The sequence below is a fragment of the Malaya genurostris genome, chromosome 2 (genome assembly GCF_030247185.1).
Source record: "Malaya genurostris strain Urasoe2022 chromosome 2, Malgen_1.1, whole genome shotgun sequence".
Taxonomy (NCBI): Eukaryota; Metazoa; Arthropoda; class Insecta; order Diptera; family Culicidae; genus Malaya; species Malaya genurostris.
The window spans coordinates 65879056-65897895 of record NC_080571.1 but is presented as its reverse complement, the minus strand read 5'-3'; the positions used below and the strand labels follow the sequence as shown (position 1 = coordinate 65897895).

General features: G+C 35.6%; 2 protein-coding genes across 3 annotated transcripts; one reads left to right on the top strand and one right to left on the bottom strand.

The window, feature by feature from the left end:
* The first annotated feature begins 6334 nt into the window (after positions 1-6334).
* LOC131432433 (SET and MYND domain-containing protein 4-like) lies at positions 6335-8396 on the top strand. Of its 2 annotated transcripts, XM_058598698.1 has the most exons (4): positions 6335-6422; positions 6480-6601; positions 6657-7881; positions 7936-8396. In XM_058598698.1, the coding sequence occupies exons 2-4, from the start codon at positions 6571-6573 to the stop codon at positions 8327-8329; spliced, it is 1650 nt and encodes a 549-aa protein (XP_058454681.1). In that variant the 5' UTR covers positions 6335-6422; positions 6480-6570; the 3' UTR covers positions 8330-8396. The 2 variants fall into 2 exon arrangements, with proteins under 2 accessions (XP_058454681.1, XP_058454680.1); XM_058598697.1 differs by having other exon boundaries at positions 6402-6422; positions 6480-7881.
* A 5782-nt stretch (positions 8397-14178) lies between these two features.
* Positions 14179-16250, bottom strand: LOC131428646 (SET and MYND domain-containing protein 4-like). Its single transcript, XM_058592692.1, has 3 exons — positions 16141-16250; positions 14591-16005; positions 14179-14539 (listed from the first exon to the last, which is right to left on the bottom strand). The coding sequence occupies exons 2-3, from the start codon at positions 15997-15999 to the stop codon at positions 14179-14181; spliced, it is 1770 nt and encodes a 589-aa protein (XP_058448675.1). The 5' UTR covers positions 16000-16005; positions 16141-16250.
* Between the last annotated feature and the right edge of the window lie 2590 nt (positions 16251-18840).

The window sequence follows — 18840 nt, the reverse complement described above, 5'->3', positions numbered from 1 at the left end:
ATAATGACTATGACAAACAATTACTATGACTACGACAATCACGACGAATATAAAAACTTGATATACTATCGAAGTACTGTAGTACTGTAGTACCACAATACCACAGTACCCTAATACCTTAATAGGTATTGTGCCTGATCTGATCTGCACTGCCCTTATATAGTTTGCGTACATTATTATATGAACAAAGTTTGTCTCTACCGGAAAGCATATTACGTGGAATATGCCGGAAAGTCTATAACGCAGACGAATGTAATCGCAAACTCTCTCAACTACTAATAAAACTGATCGAATAATAACGTTGATCGATTTCTACTTCATGTACAGTGAAGCTCACTTAAACTTGTCTTCTGACATATGCAATTGTGCATCAACATGTTGATAATACAAGGAAAGGTAAAAATTTAATCCATTTAGAGTAAGATTTGAGATTATTGAAATGTGTCGGTGAAACCTAAAAAATCTGCTAAAAACGTCGTCGAAGGCCATATTCAACCAAGCGTAAGATGATTCTATAAATAAAAGAAAAAGTATTATAAACAATTAAATATTATTAGGAATAACTGAATTTTACAAACAATCTTTGTATAAGGAAAAGAGATCTAGGAAGGATTCAATATTGTGAAAAAAGGAAAGAGGATACTATTTGGGTATGTATAAATAAAACATGAAATTATTGTTAAACTGAAATAAAATTACTTACAGTTTTTGAGCTGCTGCTGCTACCGAGGAGGACGACACTTTAAAACTTCATTTTAGATTCAAAAGAATTGATCGTCTTTTACGGTTTTTCATATTCTTGTACCCACTTGTTCGTCTTTAATGATCATAGTAACAGATGGTTATGGATCGATTGTCTTTTGTCGGTTTTCCCAGGTTAGATATATTACCATGGTGACTACATTGTTGATAATAATATTTTCGTGTGTAAATACAGTAGAAAAGCTGTCACCATAAAAAATCATTACTGGGTTAAACACAAGGTTTGATCGTAAACCTATTACCAAATACAAATTATAATACGGAATACTTCGACAAATTTTCAAGGACACATTTTGCATCGTGCGGTACACTGTCATGATACACTGTCAGAGTGACAATGTACTTTAACGAGTTTTCTATAAAACTAGCAACACTGAAGGGTAAGAACAAATTCACCATGGTTACTGTTTATTGTAGTGAAAAATAAACTTGAACTATGTTGTTGTGTATGAGATATGGTTATTCCATATCGGATTTTGTTTTTTGTCCTCCTTGGCTTTTCAGAAATTTGCTCCTTGGATTTTCGGAAATTGCTCAGTATTATATGTATGTCTCTGCACTGTTCACCGAATCGTTATGGTAGCCACCCGTTCTTCTCATTGCAAATCACTCCCGTCAGAGGAGTAGGAATTTTTCCAACATCTGCTAAATGCGGGGAACCTTTACGTCATAATACTAATAGAAAATAATTCAATTAATAAGTTTATCCATCGTGAGAGAAAAACTGCTGTGTCTGCCACCGTTCGGGCTATAATCAATTTGTCTGGGTCACGCAAAGATGAGTGACTATTGGGAAAACGCATACACAGCTAGCATTTGTTTCTCTTTTAACTTTTATTTTATCGTGTAGAGCGCTAATCCGACGACACGACCTGCCACTCGTCTATCAAAACTGTATCGTAAATTTAACTACCCCTCAGTAACTGGAAATGTCAAATCGAAAACGCTAGTGAATTTTTTTAAACTGGCAGCACAAGTTGATATACTTATTGATTTTGAATAACAGTCACCATAACCTTGGTTACTGCATGTCGAAGGCAAGATGAATGTAAACAAAATAAATTTCAGATCGGTTATTATATTACGGAACATTTTAATGGATTTACCTGACTCGAGCGGAATGTAAAAAATGAGGAGTATGAGTTATGTCTTTTATAAAGCCAAGTTCAAAATTCAGGTCTTGACTTGAAACCGTTGACATGGAAATGACCGACAACGAGCTGAGCGATGCTAGTGCTCGGCGGTACCTGTATAACGTACGGTAAAATGATTTCTTTGTGGAATTCCACTAGTAATCCTCGAATAGTGGCCAACAAGGTGAAATACTGTTTCCACTTCTGCGCAATCAACCGACACAAAACAATTTTGACACCGGTATATTACACCGAATCGTACTGCCCAGAAAAGCTAGCAGTTGAAGTGTACGGATAAATCGCTGGAAGCAGATCATTGTCCTCGTTCGTTGGTTTCATCCTTAGTTTCGATTAAATTCCGAAAATCGAGTTCATTTAAATGCATTTCTGCTTAATTTGAATAAAGTTTAACACTAATAGAACTATTCCGCCGCTTCCAAAACATATTTATTTGTTTTGGGGTTCTTTGGTAACTAGTCCATAGCAACTTAAGCAGTGTTGGTCGAGAAGATTATTTTTATCATTTACAAAGGGTCGCTAGATTTGTGGTAACTGGCGGTGAATCGTTAGCGAACAGTTTTAATGCTGATTTTTCTTCGAAGTGATTCGAAGCGATTAGCCGACGACACGACCAGGCCGTCGGCTAATCGCTGTTTCCGTGGTACGTATACGAATCGTACCCATGTTCCACGCAAGGCCCGTTTATGAAAAAAAGTCCCATCACTGCCAAAATATATCGCAATTATTCATACATCGATTGGCTGGAGTGTACCTTTGAATTTGTTGCAATACAGCAACGGAAAACATAAACAAACAAACTTGTTTTGCGCCGTAGCAACTAGCATTAAGCGTTGCCAGAAACGATCTCCTTCCACATTTTCAAACTATCGCAACAAAAGGGAGTAATTTACTAGGCTTGCTTGTTCAGGCTGTGAACCAAACATTGGCGGTTCGTTTGTATGGGACTTAGGGGTATTATTATTTGTATTTGCTATTACTATTATTATATATTTTAGAGGATCCATATTCCAATCAGTTCCTTGTCTAAAGTAGAAAGCAATATCTCAACGTGGGGTTCAAGACGGCGATATTGTTCGGTGATTATAAGTGCAGAGCTCATCTGAAGTATTTGCTTCAGATTATCAATGAACCGGAAAATCATTGCGATATCCTGCATAGTGTCAATTCGTAAATTGTGCCATATCAAAAATTTGTTCTCATATATTATGGTTAAGATATCAGAGAAGCGATACTCAGTTTTAAATACTTCCGAGATTACCTGTCGAAACTTCTTCATACTTCATGCAAGAACATTAGTCCTGAAATCTCAATTTATATTAAGCTGCAATAGAGAAGATGTTCAATTTCTCTAAATCTCGGAAAATTTCGCGCTGAGAAACTATAGTTGAGGTCTAAATTTCTCGAGAAATTTTGTGTTGAGGATGTTCACTATTCACGTATTCACTAACACAAAACCAATATCAATTCATGTAGCTGTGTATCCGGCGCTCAGTAGAATAATGTGGGTAAACAGATCGATATTTTTTAACTGTAACTTCTGCAAATCAGAATCATATTTCAGATTTTGAACAAGAAAACTATAGCCATTACCCAAGTTTGCAAAATAGGTTCTTGCTCATTTTTACAATCCCGAGTTTATGTTTCTAGTTCTTAACAAACCACATTGCAAAAATCACGAAATTTTATTGAACTGAGAAATTTTTAAGCAGAACCTCATTTTCCTGGTTGATTGTGTTATGTTTACAATCCCATAAATGTCATGAATGAGAATAAAAAAAAACCTTCGAAAAGATCGTATGTGCTTCGACTTTCCTATCAGCGGTTGGATGCGCTTTTGAACGGTTAGGTATATTTATGAGGATAAATGAAATTTGATTAGTTTTTAATGACTTTTTGAGTTTTATTGAAATTATCCGGATGTGTCGTCCCCCTCGAAAAAACCTGATGAAACTGACATGAAGACAAATCGTAATAATCGATAGAGAAAGTTTCCAAAGAGAGGCTCTCAGTTGCAGCTAGGTCCTTTTGTCGTAGGACTATCGAATTCGACAGTCCCACGACAAAAGGGCCTAACTGCAAATGAGAGGCTCTCTTTGTTTGCTTTCTCTTTTGATTATTACGGTGCCTTTACTGTCACTTCTTGGATCTTTCCTATATGAATCGAAAGTTTGTAGTTTTAACTTGAATGTTTTCAGAAGAGTATGGCGTCAAATATAAAGTCAGTCTGATAAATCGTGAAAGAAAAAGTAAACAAAAAGAAACTGTCAGTCAGTCAGTGATATTATTGATGACACTTTTAATGATCGTGTAAGGTCCGCTATTCACGATCATTAAAAGTGTAATTATTGATAAGTAATGTCATTTTTAATGAACGTGTGAGGGTAAGTAATGATTAAATCTCCTTACAAATTTGAAATGTCATTACTTTAGTAATCATTGAAAATGACAATAATAATTCTCGTGTAAGGGCCGCGATTGAAGTTTCTATGCCCGGTGAAAAATGAACGACGACCCTAGTGAAAAATGGGTGGCTAATATAACAAAACAATATGTAAGAGCGATTCACACGTGGCATCAGGCGACTATCACCGGCATGAAACGGTTATGGAATGACAACATTAATAATAAGCAATTCCTATTGAGACACACAACGTTAACGTCACGGAACATTTTGACGTCCAGTACGTGAATAATATCCGGCTAAAAATATATTAAATTACTCTTGACGCCGACCGAAATTGATTGATCGTGTGAATCGTGTTTAATGCTGGCGAAAACAAACCAATCTCATTTGAATTTGTGGTTGTAATTGAGCTGTCAGAAAAGTCAATACAGCTAAACTTTTGCGCCTATTAGGCTCTCTGACAGCTCACTTACAGCCACAAATACAAATGAGATTGGTTTGTTTTCATCAGGAAACGCATGCATTAAACACGATTCAGACGATCAATCAACTTCCGTCGACGTCCAGATTATTTCTATTAATTTTTTTAGCCGAATATTGCTCACGTATCCGACGTTAAAATGTTCCGTGAACTTGACGTAGTTGCCTTCCATATGAATTGCTTACAATTAATGTTGTTGTTCCGTAAGCGTTCCATGCAGGTGATAGTCGCTTGATGCTGCGTGTGAATCGCTTTTACATGTTGTTTTGTTTTCATCAGGAAAAGTGTTGGCAACCCATTTTTCAGTAGGGCCGCCGTTCATTTTTCACCGGGCACAGAAACCTCAATACAGACTGTTGAAAATAAAATTACCTGGCAACTCTAGTTAGAACGGAAGTATAAATCGATTTTGAATTTGGCAGCATTGAAACAAGTATATCCGGAATTAATCATAGTCAACGGTTATTTTTCTGCAAGTTTTCATTCAAGTAGGTTTGTTGCTAAGACAAGACCTGACATCTGGGGGGGCTGCTTTTGTTCCAAAATGGACCAGTTTCTGATTGGCTGATTTTGATGTTTCTACCTGCACATTGTGAAAAGAAAAAACTTTTGCAGGGCACGCGAGCAATGATGCCAAGTATAAAGATAATCAGAAAACAAGTTTATTAAAATGTACAATTCTAGCTCACCAATGAAAATGAAAATTTTCGGAGAATGTTTCACTTTTTTTTCAATCTTATTGGTAATAAATGTTTGTAGTGACAGCACTGTGTAATTAAAATAAGCATCAAGCCGTTTTTCTTTCTAGTGAATTAAAGTGTAACCAAAAAAGATTTGTTAAATTAGTGTAAACTCGAAAGTGTGTTTACTTTTACGAGAAGAATGAACTGTTGTGTTCCACACTGTGGTCGAACTAAGCATTTCTATCAAAAACTGACTTTTTCCGATTTCCAAAAGATCCGATAATACGTCAACAATGGATTCGATTTTGCGTTCAACATGAGATATTTCGTGTTTTGTCATCAAAGCTCAATTAATTGTTTTTAAGAATTAATATATAATAAAGAAATCCATTCACCAAAACATTTTTCATGTTTATTTCAAATCAAAAACCTAGTCTACAAATTTAAATATAATAAATATTTTTTTCCTAGCATCGTTAATAAAAAATCTGTAAATATGGCTACACTGTAGCCGATATGTTGGTATTTATTCCACAGGGCGAAAATGACGAGAAGGATGATTCGGAAGGAAGAATAAGAAGCCAGGTCTAGGGATGTCGGAAATTTCGAATTACTCGATTATTTAATAATCGAGTATAATTTTGAAACTAATCGATTGTAATTTATCCGATTATCTAGGTTATTAATCGATTACTCGATTATTCATTCGATTATTACTATGGGAATTTTGTAACTATTCGATTAGCTCAATAATCGAATATTAGTTTTAAGCTAATCGATTGAATATTACTCGATTATCTGGGTCATTAATCGATTACTCGATTAGTCGATCGATATTACGACATCCCTAGTCAGGTCTTGTCTTAGGTTTGTTGCTGATTCCTGTCCTGTAAGAAAAAAGGAAAAATAGTGTGTTATTCAAGTCCATCTTGCAATCAGTATACTAGCAATTAAAACATTAATTTAAGTGACACTAATTCAGACTTCTTTCCTAGGATTAATGGACGCCTTTGATCTCTACTCAGCATTATTAAGAAAGCTTGTAAGCGGTGGTCGATTTGAGCAAGTGTCGATCGATTTAAAAGCATGCCGCACCAATACAGAAATCATCAGCTATGTACGTCAACTCTTGGATGAGTCGGATTTGCCAAAATTCATAATTAAATTTACAGCGGACGTGAAAAATGAAACTCGAGCGAAAGAATGTCGAAAACTTGGAAACGAACTATGTCGTTCAGGAACTAAGGATTACATGAAGGCGGTTAAATGGTACAACGAAAGTATCGCATTGTCAAATGAAAGCTCAGTTAATTTGGCACTTGCTTATGCTAGCCGTTCAATTGTGTGTTTTGAGTTGAAGATGTATCACGACTGTTTGGAGAACATACGGTTGGCCCAGCTTAATCCATATCCGGCCCATGTGTTACCGAAATTGATGCAAAGAAAAGAACGCTGTTTGAAGATTATCAATAACAGCGAAACATCAAATGATTCCGAGGATGTTCCAAACGTACCAGTATTGTGCTATGAACCAAATCCTAAGGTACCCCAAGTTTCCAACTGTTTGGAACTAAAGGAAAATGACCAATTTGGCCGACATTTGGTAACGAATAAAGACCTTCGTGCCGGAGATTTTGTTCTAATGGAGAAACCTTTTTTTACCATGCTGGTAGAAAATTTTCGATACAATAATTGTGATTATTGTCTGAAGGAAAAAAATCTCACTTTAATACCATGCAATCACTGTTCGAGCACGATGTTCTGCTCGGAGATTTGCCAGCAAAAGGCATTCGAAAGCTACCATCGTATAGAATGTCCAATCATTAAACATATGCAAAAATTATTCACCAAAGTCATTTTGATGGCTCTCAGAACTACTACAGTAGCCATAAGTAGTTTCAGTTATAATCTCGAAGATTTGATGAAACACGTTGAAGCACTCGAGGGATCTTCCCTGAATCCTTTCGATTTGGATTGGACAGACCTGCATGCAAAACAGGTTTACAGTACGATTCATATGTTATCTACGAATCAAGCCCTGCGAAACCCCAGTGATTTGATTCAACGATCTGTTTTCAGTATTGTCATGAGCAAAGCACTGCTGACAAATACTTCGTTGAGAGACATTTGTGGAAGCAATGAGTCTTACCGTAATCTCATACAACAGCTCATTTTTCGTCATGCACAAACTTCTCCTATAAACATGCATCCAATAACGTACGTAAACCCTAGTTTGGGCGAAACTGTTCGATTCGCGGGTGGCGCATTTCCAATTCTAAGTATGGTTAATCATTCCTGTGCTCCCAATGTTTTACGTATGACGCTTTCGAACGGTCAAACGGCTCTTGTAGTTGACCGACCAATTAAAAAAGGCGGCCAATTATTCGACGATTATGGGTAAGTAAAATTGGATTGGAAAAACAAAATGTTAAGAAATTTTCGTCTTTCAAGCTTTCACCACTGCAACAAAACGTTGATCGAGCGACGAACTGGTCTTAAGAATAGATATTTCTTTACGTGCCAATGTGAAGCATGCACAAATAACTATCCTCTTTATTATCAATTGAAATCTGATAAGTCACTTTCACATGAAAAGGCATTTATAGATAAGTATTGTATTCCTAGAATGTGCTCGTGTATAGCACTGATGAGAATTCCTAAATACTGCAAATTTATTAATGATTTTGCTCATTTGTACCCTACCAGGGAAATATCGTCTGCTCAAGAAGAACTGGAAAAATGCCTGCAGATGATTTATTGTGCTCAATCACAAGCACAAGAAGATGAAAATAATGTTTTGCATATAACTACAAACTGCTTAATGAGTTTAACCGACTGCGTATAGAAAATTTTCATCAATTCTGTCTACATGTAAATGAATTTGAATTGAACTTGCCTACCAGCAAATGAACTTTAACTCCATATTTCTCCTTGTGTTTTTATTGGTCCGAATTTCCATTACTGCCTACACAGACGCTAATGTTCTTCCACACTTTCCAATGTGTGGTATTTCGGATTCAGCGTGAAATGTTCTTGTATCCTGTTATTCACCCCGATTCTGCAATCCGACGGATTTGTGATACGAACGAATCTACACTTTCGTTCGAGTTCGAATTTTGCATTCTTCATTCCGTTCGACTTGTATGATTTGATCGACTCTCGTTCGGGAACACTTAAAATTTCGAACACTAACCATCAAAGCTGTCAACACTACTTACACGTTCTATATTATTTATATTATTCATTTCTTGGTAAACGAAACCGTCACACTTGTATAAACAAATTAGAACGATTCTAAACCGAACAGAAGTAATACGTACGCAAGTCGATCGAGTAATGTTCGAAAATTGAACAACTCGAACGAATGATATTCGAGTTCATACCCAACTCGAACGGAATGCAGAATGGAAATTGTACATTCGATCGAAATATTTCGAATCGATCGACGAACAGAATAGGGGTGATTGCTTCTTACATGTTAGATTTCTTTTGACAATCTATCGCACTTATTTTATCAAACCTTACTAATTCTCGGTTGATTTTTCAAATGGCCGTATGAGCAAGTGACAGTTTCTCTTTCGATTATTGTGACGTGATTATAAAGCTTTTCTTGAATTTTACAATTCTGTTTGAAAGTCGAAGGTTTCGGTTATAATTTTATACATAGTGTTGTGGTAAACGTGACAACTGTTTGGTAATTCTGTATAAAATGTTCAAAACGACGTATGTAACAATGAGAGATTCTCTTTGTTTACTGTCTCTTTTTAATATTACGGCACTCAGCAATCCTTCTCTCCAATTATTTACCGATAATAATAACTAAAGCTATCATCTTTTAATCTGCTCTGGAGAAATTACCGAAAACAGCAGGAATATTTCGCAATAATCGAAAGAGAAAGTAAACAAAGAGAATCTCTCAATGTTACACACGTCGTTTTGAACATTTTATACAGAATTATTAGAAGAGAAATTGTCCAGCCCAGTGGCAACAATAAGGCTCTCTAGCCAGTGCTATCATAATCAACATCTCGGTCCATCGGGGCCTTCAAAGCTAGCAAGTCAGTGAGAGCAAAGTAAACAAATACAACACTTCATCAGTGCTAACGTAGCCAACATCTAGGGCATTTGGTGGGCAATCAGAGCGCTCAGAGTATGGTGAAAAATCATTCGAGCATTTCAATTCAAGTAAAATTTTAATTTCCTTATTGTAGTTATGATAATCTGATCGATAATTTTCGGGGAAGTGCTTTAAAGGGTACTGAATAAACAAGTAGTTTATAATATCCAGTTTTTTGCTAGCCATTCTTCTTCATTGTTTTGATTTTTGCATAATGATGCTGGCCACAGTTTCATGACGTCATAGCAGGCGGCTGGAATTTTGTTGCTGTTTAGGTGTCTGAAATTGAGAAAATCATCGTGTTTGGTCCTCGTGTAGTGCACTACCGATGCCAGAGTTGCCAGATTATTTTTCAAGAATCTTTCTTTTGCAGAATCTCAATATTGCTCAGTAGTCTGGAACCCTCTTTACCTCAATGGAGCTCATAGAATAGAATCTATACAACGTAGATTCGTACGTTTTGTTCTTCGACGATTACCTTGGAATAATCCACATCAACTGCCGAGCTATGAAAGTCGCGGATTGCTGATTGGTCTTGACACACTACAAGTACGACGAGAGCTGTCGCGTGCTTTGATGATAGCTGATATTTTGAGTGATAGGATTGACTGCCCCGTTTTGCTCCGTGAGGTTAATATTAATGTTCGTCCCCGTGCTCTCCGTAACAACGCCTTTCTTCGACTACCTCTACGTCGCACCAACTATGGAACAAACGGTGCCGTTATAGGCTTGCAAAGATCGTTCAATCGTCTATCATCTGGATTTGACTTCAACCTTTCACGGAAAACAATTCAAGCAATTTTTTTACTTAGTATTAGAAACTATCATTAGGACTACAATGTGTCTGTTGATTTTACAATAATAAACAATAATAAAGTCAACAGCACATGCACTCAAATAAAAATTCACGTTCGATTCACTTGAAAAATCACGTAAAATGGTTTCAAATGTCAAATTGAATATTTTACGTGACGAAAATGAATGTTAAACGAACATTCCCTAAAATGAATAGAGTCATCACATAAGGTTTACGTGAATTGACCAAACGTCAAACAATCTACGTGAATTTCCATTGTGAAAAACTCGATTTTGAAAATGGTGAACAGTGGCCCTGAAAGTGTAAGTAGTGTAAACATTTGCGAGCAATATTATTTAATTACAATTTTTCACTACATCGTCCGGACCATTCCAGTATGAAAGTTTCCATGTGTTCAACTGGACCGAGTGCCTGCGTGAGTCCGGAAGTTTGCCCGCTCCTACCGAATTCTTCAAATGCCGTTGGTCCACCGAAAAACGAATTCAAAATCAGCATGAAGCTAGAGACACTGGAACCATGTAATGCGACATCAAATTGCATCGGTAGTGTTGGGGGAGTTTTCGGTTCTCGACTTTGGCTTCGGTTGGATGGCAGTGACAACAAAAACAATTTCTGGAGGCTTGTCGATTTGAGATACCACGACGTTATTAGTTGCTTTTTAAGTTATTGAAATTATATGCTAATTTTCTGAAATAAATGTTTTATTTTTCATGGTATTTTTCATTTCATAGATTTATATGAAAATCTGAAATCTCCCTTTTGACTCCAACCAATATATAAAATAGTTATTCTCTGGTATCTAAATTTGATATGAACTGATAGGTAAATGTGATATGAACAGTACATTACATTTTACCTATGAAACACGTAACTTTTACTGGATAATGCATTAAACAGCTTTTAAATGCCAGACCATTAGCGGCCCTTACACGATCATTAAAAGTGTCATTACTAAAAAGTAATGACACTTTTAATGATCGTGTAAGGTCTGCGAGTTCAGTAATGACACGAGTAATGATGGAATTCCGGATTTTCCATCATTACCAACATTATTTCTTCTTCTTATTTTTTTGTGGAAGTGCTGAATATCGTCATTTGTATTCAGAGATGCCAGATATTTTCATAGAAAATCTGTATTCTTTGTATAAAATATCTGTAATAATCTGTATTCAGTAATAAAATGAAATTCTTACAACAAAATGATGATAAAAGATGTTATTCCAATAGATTGTCAGTCAATTCAACGACGAAGTTTCATAGTTTTTTTTATCCACAATTGAATTGCAATTCCATATATTTATCTAGTTTGAAATTGATGACTTTATAATTTGACATGGAATTTCAACGCCCAATATGCAACGTCAAGTCGGTTCAGTACAGAGTACAGATTGGTTGAGGAAAAAGGTACAGAGCGTGTTGGTAGTGAGACCTTTTTTTTTTTGTTCACCAAATTGATTTTGATCTGCTATTATGGTACGGGCAACTGGCACAGATTTTCACAGACATGTTTTGGCTTGATCAAAGATTTTTGTAAAAATGACCTGGCATCCCTGCTCTTCAGAACTGCATCACGTGAAATAAAAAATCTGGAAATGACCAACCTTAACGTTTCAATGGCAAATAAAATTTATTTTCAGCTAAACGAAGATAAAAGCGGCCCTTACACGATCATTAAAAGTGTCATTACTAAGTAATGACACTTCTGCTCAAACGCTCGTCATTACTGCATTACTGTACATCATTACTTTTTAGCATTACACGTTCATGTAAGGCTAAAAAGTAATGATGTAAAACCTACGTGAAAAGTGGGGCGGAAAATATTCACATAACTTTTCACGTAACTATAACATGATTATTATTTTGAGTGTGTGCTAGAAATTTGTCATGCCTTACCCAAGCCAAAACCGATTTTTTTGGTATTTATCTGTATTATGCCCCGTTTACACTTCTGCTGGCTGCCAGCATGCTGGTGTCAGTGTACTGCCCTCTTAGGAAAAAAACGTTCAACGGTGGTCCTTCGTTGGTCTTATACTTTGGATCATGCTGGCAGCCAGCAGAAGTGTTAACGGGGCATTAACAGTAAAGCATGAAATGAACAGAGGAAAGGTACTGGTCTCATCAACTAGATGTTTGTTTGTAAACGGAATTTTTGAGATAGTATTCGAAATAAATAGAAATTTAAACTAAGCTGAACATAGTACCCGCAGAGAAAAATATTGTAAATGTTACTAAATCTGGATTTCACGTAACGATTTATTTTGTTGAAATAGTGACAAAAGAAAAATTGGTTTAATATAGCAAATATTGTTGCTTGAAACAACAAAACTAGGTATTTGATTTTGCTCAGTGGATTAGTTTGTTTCTATAAATATTTTGATAATACCAACAAATATTTTACTTGTGCGTTCCTGTCAATTTCTGGACAAACAATTTGATAGAAATTCAACTTGCAAAATCAGTTCAAAATGAACTAATTTTGGATGAAGGTAATATTTATAGTGTTTTGACTTTATAAATTTAACAGTTGAAATAAATGATAACAACTTGAAATGAGTAGTATTTCAACTTACGCTTTCGTTTGTAAAAATTATCCATTTTGTTTTGTTTTCACGAGTAAAATAATTTCTTTCGAAATAATTTGAAAGCTTGTTTTTGGTACATTTTTCTTCAATTTATATATTTGTAAGGAATTCCAATTACATTTATAATATTCATCTACATACCACATACAATCCAATATACATTCCTTTTGTGGAATTTGGCCTTTCTGTTTCAACAGGCTTCGCAGCCGATTCTTAGCGTACAGAATCATTGCATGGCTAGTACTATGGATTCTACTGACACTAAGAACCCTTCCAGGTCGGGGCTCGAACATATGACAACTGGCTTGTAAGACCAGCGTCCTATGCATTGAACCGCCAACCCGGGACGAAATAACAGACAGCCAACCCGGGACAGAGATAACCTGCATCGAATACATGTTGTTAAGAAAACGTGTTATTGCAGTTTCTAATATTATTAATTATCAATACTTACGCTTGGATTGATGAAAAGCCCGATGAAAAATATATAAGCAGATAAAATTTTACTTTTGAAACGCGTAACCAACTTTTCTGTTCATTCACGATTGAAAAAACAGCTCTGTTTTATAAGAAATAGGACTGATACCATTTCTTTTTGAACAATGTTGTATCATTACACAAAAAAGACAACAGATGAAATGAATAAATTTTGCTCTCAACATAAAGATAAAGCAGAATTGAATCAACATAGATATTGCGAATAAAATCAACTATGCTTTTGTTGATACGCAATATATTGATGAATTATTTCAACAATAAAATCAGCTGGAAAAATTATTTTTTTCGTTTGGCAAGACCAAAATATTTATTAACACTGAACAGAGATCTTTGTTCATGTTGAAAGGAGAAAATGGTTTAAAACAATCATATTCTAGCTTGAAATTAACATGAATCAGATTTAAAAACCTACTACTAACCGATTTGTTATTTTAAACAAGCTTCATTTCTCTGCGTGTAGTATTGAGGAACAACAGCAATTTTCGCGGCTACGCATGTTGGTGATGAAAAATACCGACACTTGTAAGAATGGAGCAAATAAATAATATTGTACAATTTTAACTACTTTTAGACCTTTTCGCAAAATGACAGAACTCTTTTCATACAAAAAAAAAATTCATTTATTTCAATTCAAACTTCGTTACACGTTTCAATTCTCAAAAAGTATAACATAATTCGATTTAAAAGTAACACAGTCCCTGATATTTAATATATTGGGAATGAGGAGAGTAAATCATGTTCAAGCATTGTATAAAATCACCATGGCTAACACAAACCTCATAGTTGGGATACTTGCAGTCGTAATCTTTCAAGAATTTGCAGTGTTTCCTAAAATTTTTCAAGGCTTCCGCTATATTACGGTTGCGATAATTAACAATCCATTCCCTGCTGTCAATATCAAAATATGACGGCAGTGCGATATGCTTCAAGTTCTCGCGCAGAGGATAATCATATTGGCATGCTTCGCATCGACATTTGAAGTGATATTTCAAATAAAGTGCGGGATGTCGATCAAATAATGTGTTATGGAGGTGGTGGTACCTAAAACAAGTCAATTTTTTTTATTTTCACTTCTAGAAAACTCAGCCTTACCCGTAACAGCAGAACAGTTGACCATCTTTATCAATCGGTCGCAAAACTATGGCTGCAATTCGTCCGTTCGGCAGTGGTATCCGTGTTATATTTGGTGCACATGAGTTGTTGAGCATGCTTAATATTGGAAATAAACCACCTCCAATATAATTTTCTTTAAATCGTTCTGTTCCATGCGGGTAATAATTTACACGATTTATAGAGCACGAATTCACACTGGAAATTTGTAGATGACGAAACAAAATAATTCGTATAAGATCACGGTGAGACTCAATGTTTCCGCAAAAACTTCTCAATGGAGTATAGTTCAGCAGCACTTCGCTCGTGGCAATACACAAGACAGTTAGCTGGATCATTTCATTCGGAGTGCGTAGGTTTTGGTTTGTAGCTAGCATATGAATCGTACTGTAAACCTGCTTAGCTTGCAACTTTGTCCAATCTAAGTCAAATGAATTCAGAGAGGATTCCCCTAGTGTTTCCACATGTTCCAATAAATCTTGCAGATCATAGTCGAAACTGCTTATGGCCATTATAGTAGTTCTTAATGGTACCAAAACCTTTAGGGGAAATAACTTATGCAAATGCTTTATAATTGGACATTCTATACGATGGTAGCTTTGGTACGCCTTTTGCTGACACATCTCCGAACAAAACATCGTAATCGAACAATGATGGCATGGTATTAAAATGAGAAATTTATCTTCAAGACAATAATCGCAGTTCATGTAGCGAAGGTTGGGTAACAGCATTTTGGAAAATGGTTTTTCGATTACGACAAAATCTCCTGGATTTAACTTTTTATTCGTCACCAAGTGTCGACCAAACCTGTCATTCTTCTCCAATTCCAGGCAATCAGAGATAAATGGTATTTTAGGATTTGGTTTGCTGCATAATTTTGGTTCGCACAAAATCATGTCGAAATGTGCGGGACGATGATTATTGTTAATCATCTCTAAGCAGCACTGCTTTCTCTGCAACAATTTCGGTATCAAGCGTTCTGGATACGGATTCTGCAGGACCAAGCGAATGTTTTCCAAGCAGGCGTTATATTCCTTTAATTCAAAGCACACCGCTGAACGGTTAGCATAAGCTATGGCCAAGTTCTTTGAACCCCCATTTGACAATGCGATGCTTTCGTTGTAACATTCAATCGCAGCGATGTATTTCTTTATTCTCGGATGAAAGTTCTCGTTACCGCGTTTTCTACATTCTATTGCTTTAGTCTCGTTTTTCTCATCTACTATAAATTGAATCTGTTGCAGCAAACCTGAATCATCTAATAATTGACGCACATAGGCAATAGTTTCACTATCAGTGCGACATACTTTCAAACCTTTTGTTACTTGTTCAGCTTTGCCATTGAACACAATCTTTTTCCAAAATTTTGAATATAAATCGCTGGCGTCCATCGTAAACTGAAACAAAAACGAAAGATGGGATTTCCACTGCTATCACATGAAAATTAATTGACGAATGATTTTCAATGATTGCAATATTCTACCATTAACTGTAAGGTTATTATTGTATCTTGATTGAGAAAAAAAACTTACTTTTTTGTAGTACAATATGCATGGAAATGGAAAATCGAGCTAAATGCACGAAAGGTACGAATATGGTTTGAAGAGCGCAACGTTTTCGTATTTCCGGTTTTTCCTCATAGTTACACCGACGACACAACCAGAGATGCCAGGTCATTTTTTCAAAAATCTGTGATCAAACCCAAAACCGGTCTGTGAAAATCTGTGACCGTTTTCCGTACCACAATAGCAGTTCAAAATCAATGTGGTGAGCAAAAAAAAAAGGTCTCACTACCCATTTTCCGTACCATTATAGCAGATCGAATTCAATTTGGTGAGCAAAAAAAAAAGGTCTCACTACCAACACACTTTTTCTTCAACCGCTCTGTACTTTTTGGTGCTAAACTCTGCTCGATTTCCAAAATCTGTGAAAATCTGTGATTTATTCAAGAATCTGTGAAAATCTGTGATCATTTTCAGAAATCTGTGAAAATCTGTGTCATTTTCAAAATCTGTGCTGAAAATTAAAAATCTGTGAAACACAGATTAATCTGTGAACCTGACATCCCTGGACACAACCTGCCACTCGGTTATAAAAACTGTATCGCAAATTTAACTACCCCTCAGTAACTGGTAATGTCAAAATGAAATCTCCTGAAAAACTATTCAAACTGGCAACACAAGTTGATGAATTGTTGATTTTGAATAACAGTTACCAAAACCATGGTTACTGCATATTGAAGACTTGAGGAATGTAAACAAAATAAGCTGCCACAGGTGGAAGATCCTTATTTCGCGGCAAAGTTGTCGGTTTCACATAACATTTCAATATCCGTTGATACTTGTTAAATAATTCAACGTAATCAGTCTTCAGATCAGATCTGTGACGTGAGTTTTAAAATGTTAGCAAACTAAATAAATGAGTTTTAAAATGTTAGCAAACTGCAAGAGTCATTGAATCCGTCATAATAAATCTTATTATCAATCTGATGATTTAGTACCGAAATATGAATGACAAAGCTGAGTCAATCCGGTATATCAGTACTATTCTACTAGATGCAATTGCACTTCATATGCAGATGCGAATACACTTATAAATAGAATTCATGTTTAATTTACTTCAAATAATTTTATAATTGGTTCTCAAGCAGAATATAGGCCGTAACTTGATGATTATATAGAATGAAGCCTGTCTATCGTAGCACTACATTTAGTGTCAGATTTGGATATTGTTCCGGTCGGCGCGAATACAAAAAGAACGTTGTAACCTTCACTTGATAGATGAATGTATCTTTTAATATTAAAATTCGTTCATGATCAACTATTGAACGTGGGCTCTGGTGCAGGATAATTCTCTAATTCATGATAAATTATATATTAATTATTTTTAATTATTATTAATTCATTCCTCGTACCTAGCGTATTGTGAAATCGTCTAACTTTGTCGTATTTAATAATTAAATTTTTCAGGGGTGCCAGTCCCCGGCCAATAGCTCGCGGTGTCTCGTGCAACTTTCACAATCTTAGTTTCTGAGTTCTTTTAATTTTACGCTGATGGCACAAAAATTAAATTAAAAAACTATTTCAAAACATTCTCGACTGGTTTGTTTATTTATTAAGGGGCTCCTTGGTAACTAGTTCGTAGCAACTTAAACAGTGTTGCTCAAGAAGATTATTTTGATCGTCATCAAGGGGTCGCTATATTTTTGGTAACTGGCGGTAAATCGCTCACAAACACTTTTCATTGCGATTATTCTTCGAAGTGCCTGGTCGTGTCGTCGGTTACACTCAAATAATAATTCACGTTCGATTCACTTGGAAAATCACGTAAACTGGTTTCAAATGTCAAATTGAATATTTTACGTGACGAAATTGAATGTTACACGAACATTCCATTAAATGAATAGAGTCATCACATAAGGTTTACGTGAATTGACCATGTGTCAAACAATCTACGTGAATTTCCAGTGTGAAAAAATCGACTTTGAAAATGGCGAACAGTGGCCCTCGAAGTGTAAGTAGTGTAAATATTTGCGAGAAATGTTATTTAATTACAATTTTTTACTACATCGACCGGACCATTCCAGTATGAAAGTTTCCATGTGTTCGACTGGACCGAGTGCCAGTGTGAGTCCGGAAATGTGCCCGATCCTACCGAATGCTTCAAACAGGCCGTTGGTCCACCGAAAAACGAGTTCAAATTCGGTATGAAGCTAGAGACACTGGAACCATGTAATTCGACCTCAACCTGCATCGGTAGTGTTGTGGAAGTTCTCGGATCTCGACTTCAGCTTCGGTTGGATGGCAGTGACAACAAAATGATTTCTGGAGGTTTGTCGATTCGAGATCCCACGACGTTATTAGTTGCTTTTTATTTTCACCCGTTAAAATTCTATGCTAATTTTCTGAAATAAATGTTATATTTTTCATTTCCTAGATTTATATAAAAATCTGAAATCTCCCTTTTGACTTCAACCAGTATATAAATTTGATTACGAACTGATAGGTAAATGTGATATGAGCAGTACATTATATTTTACTTATGAAACACGTAGCTTTTACTGGATTATGCATTAAGCAGTTTTTAAATGCCAGTCCATTAAAACCTACGTGAAAAGTACACTGAAATGAAAATCTTATTTATATTCATTAGATTTGTCATATGAATCATACGCAGAATATAATTCATAGAAATTATATGGAAACCAATGTTGCAAATATTCTTCGTGTAAC

Coding starts and splice junctions, on each gene's coding strand:
- LOC131432433 (XM_058598697.1), top strand. CDS start 6,485: ATGGACGCCTTTGATCTCTACTCAGCATTATTAAGAAAGCTTGTAAGC. Junction 7,882..7,935: donor CAATTATTCGACGATTATGG/GTAAGTAAAATT, acceptor TCGTCTTTCAAG/CTTTCACCACTGCAACAAAA.
- LOC131428646 (XM_058592692.1), bottom strand. CDS start 15,999: ATGGACGCCAGCGATTTATATTCAAAATTTTGGAAAAAGATTGTGTTC. Junction 14,540..14,590: donor CAACTGTTCTGCTGTTACGG/GTAAGGCTGAGT, acceptor GACTTGTTTTAG/GTACCACCACCTCCATAACA.